This window comes from Pygoscelis adeliae, unplaced genomic scaffold (genome assembly GCF_000699105.1).
Source record: "Pygoscelis adeliae isolate BGI_AS28 unplaced genomic scaffold, ASM69910v1 Scaffold122, whole genome shotgun sequence".
Lineage (NCBI taxonomy): Eukaryota > Metazoa > Chordata > Aves > Sphenisciformes > Spheniscidae > Pygoscelis > Pygoscelis adeliae.
In genome coordinates, this window is record NW_008824358.1 from 3,334,904 (window position 1) to 3,338,648 (window position 3,745).

The 3,745-nt window shown below is 37.2% G+C and overlaps 1 protein-coding gene across 1 annotated transcript in view; it reads left to right on the top strand.

Moving 5' to 3' along the window:
* Nucleotides 1-3,745, top strand: part of USP34 (ubiquitin specific peptidase 34) — a 146,602-nt gene that overhangs the window by 126,143 nt on the left and 16,714 nt on the right. The window contains 3 exon segments of the mRNA XM_009319630.1: nucleotides 1-21; nucleotides 2,508-2,655; nucleotides 3,676-3,745. The exon segment at nucleotides 1-21 is cut by the window's left edge and continues 30 nt beyond it; the exon segment at nucleotides 3,676-3,745 is cut by the window's right edge and continues 559 nt beyond it. Coding sequence (XP_009317905.1) covers nucleotides 1-21; nucleotides 2,508-2,655; nucleotides 3,676-3,745 — 239 coding nt within the window.

The window sequence follows — 3,745 nt, forward strand, 5'->3', positions numbered from 1 at the left end:
ATTCTGCAGAGGATATGGGAGGTACAACATGTAAAAGAAAACAAAAGCTAAATTGTCTTTCTCTTGTTCATTCTTTTATGTCTGTGAAAGGGTTTTACATTTAATTGTCATCCTTGCTGCATCAATTAATGATTTTTTTTTTTTAATAACCATTTCTCTTCCAAATAAACAGCAACAGCTAATAGACATTTAAAAGTTCTGCTCTAACTTTTAATGTTATTTTAACAGCATTCTGGTTATAACTGGTATTTCAGTTAAACTTTAAATTTTAGTTTAATGAGAAATTAATTGATTCATAATAAGGGTCTAGGATGCTTCTTCTAGGCAAATTCCACTTATTTTTCTCAGTTATCCTTTGCAAGGACTGTAAAATGTTTCAAGGCCCATTGTTTGTTAGGGGTTTTTTTTGTCCATTATGTACTGGTTCTTTGAATATTCGTTTGATGTTTTTTGTTCTCTGTAAAATAACAATTTTAACCCATAAAATAGTGCTAAATTGAATCTAGCGGATAATTGCTGTGGTGCAGGACCATTCTTGCTTGCAGTTCTAAAGCAAGAAAGAGACTTTTTAACAAAGTTGGCACAGGGATAAATGCCTTGATCTGAGCAGTAGATTAGGAATTAAAACTTTCACTTCAACTAACTGCTTTTTGAGTTCCCAGTACAATTTACTGTCTTTATGACTAGGAACAGCGTGTCCAGCCTGAAGACTACTGAGGATAGGCTGTTGAACATTCATTCCCTTCGATACTCTTTAAAAAGTGGGGCTGGGATTTGTAAAAGGTTGTAACTGTGCAGAATTGAGACCTCTGGTAAAACACAAACCTGTCTTCCCCACTGAAGCGCTGCGGGATAGAATGCGGATTGCTGTTCAAAAGTATTTTACTCCTGGTTAGCAGCAGTTATAGGATAGGAATCACTAGGTAATCTGGGAAAGCGTATACCAAGTGTTTGTTAGGTGTCTGATCTGAACATGAATTAGCTGTAACTGCTGTACCTCAGGTAAAGAGAGTTCAAACAGCGGATCTCAAGGTCAAGAATTACCTCTTAGCTGCTTTCTGTATATGGGGAAGCGGTAGGTTATGAATTTCTCTCAGCAATAAGGAAACCTTTCCAAGAGAGTTTTCGGTAATGAACAAGTTGTGGCATGAAGTACATGTGCTTCATGCTTCAGTCAGTAGCCACAAAGTTTATGTATGTAATTTGTTAAGCAATCCTCTTTCTTTATTTCCCTCCTTATTCTCAGTACACAAACTGAACTTACAGAGGAGGCAAGTCGATGACAGGTTTCTGTTGGAAAGCCAAGCTTTTAGCAGAAGTCATCATCAGTTCAGTCTCTGGTGTTGCCAGCATTATTATCCTTACCTTGTTCACACAGGTCTAGAGATATAAATTGTGTAGGCAGGGATGAGAGGCCCAGTGGTTAATGCATAGACAGACAGATTTAAGGTGTAGAACTTACTTTTGCAGCCACTCCAGTTTCTAGAAGTCGTTAAAAAGTGATTGAGCGATGAAGACAGTGAACAATGATAGTCTCTTTCTTGGAGATACCCTCCAGCTATTACGAAGGAAACTTGAAAGATCAATTTGTCATTTCTAAAAAAAGGGAGGAGATTGTTCTTAATGTGTTTATTTTTAAATGGAGATTAAAATTTTATAAGCAGAGTTTTGGTCACGTCAGCTGCTCATATTCTTCGTGTGGATTAGAGTAGTGGGGAACAGCTTCAGCAATTCAGTTACTGCCTGTGGTTCCTTAGATAGATAGAGTTCTTTTTTACTTGTCTGGGCACCTGGACCTCAAGGTAAAAATAAAACCGTTTTTAAAAACTATCAAATGAGCGAACTACATTTATTGGCCTAATAATATGTCAACAGCTTTTTAACTGCACAGAACCAGAAAGGCACAGGAAGCTATGTTTTCTCCTGGTTATCTGTAAGGCTTTGATAACTGTGCAACAGCACTCTACAGGCTTTTCATTACCTTTGAAAAGCGCTAGGTGAATTTATTCCTTGAAATTGCATATTCATAAAAAAACCAATAGCTACCCTCAGCATGAAGCTATAGGAATATATTTGCATACCATTTATGTTCTTTTGATATAACTTGTATAAAAATACCGATTCAGTGTTAAGGTTTTGTGTTAGCTATTTAAAAAAAAAAAAAATTTATTTGTTTATGAAGACAAGGTTGTTCAGTTTTCTAAGCCCTTAACATTTCAACTCTTAAGTATCTCAAAATATGCAGAAAGGATATGTAGAGTCACTTCCTGGACTTAGATTGAACTTTGAAAAGCTCTGAACAAGATTCAGAAGCACAGACCGGTGAAATTTTAATAAGGGTTTCCTTTGTCTGCCAAAGCACCTCAGTCTTCTAGGTGCTTTGATAGTCCTATATGATTTCGAAAAAAATACTTTGAAAGTCTTAATGGTTAGGTTTAGGGTTTTTTCAATCAGTACACAGTGTCAAGGTTAATGTATTCTTTTTGATTTTTCCACTCTTCTTTCAGGTCATTGAATACAACCCATCTCAGTGCCTGGATTGGCTGGCTGTGCAAACACCTCGAAACAAACTAGCTCACAGCTGGGTGCTGCAAAATATGGAAAACTGGGTTGAACGTTTTCTTCTGGCACACAACTATCCTAGAGTGAGAACTTGTAAGTTAATTTAAATTGAAGAAAATCATTCTTCTGTTGTAGCAAGTTACTATGCATGTGGTATTCCTGTCACAAATGAAATACATGCTTTTGTACTTGTCTTTTCTTCCTTTTCCAATTGTTTTAGAATTGCTGTATTTTAAAATATTAATACAATGGTGGTGCCTTGTCAAGACACGCTACCTGGTTTTGATGAAAACCACGCTTTGATTTTGTAACTTGAATGATACATTAGTAGGTTCTTTTATCTTATGTGGTTAATCTACAAGATCCAGGAAAACCCAAAGAAGAAAAAGAAAGAATCCAAGAGGTTCTCAATAGTTTCCATCACATAGGTGTGCTGTAGGTAGGGGTGGTACCTGTTGTTCTTTCACCCATCACAGAGTAATCTTTAGTTGAGTCCTTTGAACTTGTGGGTCAAGGAGAAGCACCCTGTGCTTCTCCCCAACTCCAGGGTGTCCCGGCTCTGTAGTTTGTTCTGCCAGGAATCACATTACCGGGCCATTGCCAAGATCACACTTTGAGCCTTTCCTGTGTCTAAATTTTTATATAAAGGAGATTCCACAGTAACAGGCCACACTGAACTTCAGTACATTTTCTGTGGTTGAGGGAGATGTGGAAACTGGAGGTACAGCTTTGCAACAGACTCCAGTTGTAAACATCTCTGAAGAGGTAATGATGTCTTGATCGTGCAGTACACAATTTAGTCGTAGAAAACATCTGCTTTTGTATTTCTGTGATGGGATGCATTGTATTACAATAGTTAGAACCAAGCAGCAGACAGGAATATAGGGTGAAGAGGCCTGAAAGCAAATCTCAACACCACTTTTAACATGCTAGTCTTATCCACTCTTGATTTTTTTTTTCCCCATCTCCAGTGTGAATATAGCAATACCAGACTCTGTAAAATGCTTTTGAAATCTGTAAATGGAACGCACAATGTAATTATCTTCTGATTAAATGACTGTTAAGTATGTGTGTCATTTTTCAAAGGTGTAACAGATTTGTTTTTATTTGAAGCCGCAGCCTATCTCTTGGTGTCGCTTATTCCAAGCAATTCCTTCCGTCAGATGTTCCGATCAACTCGCTC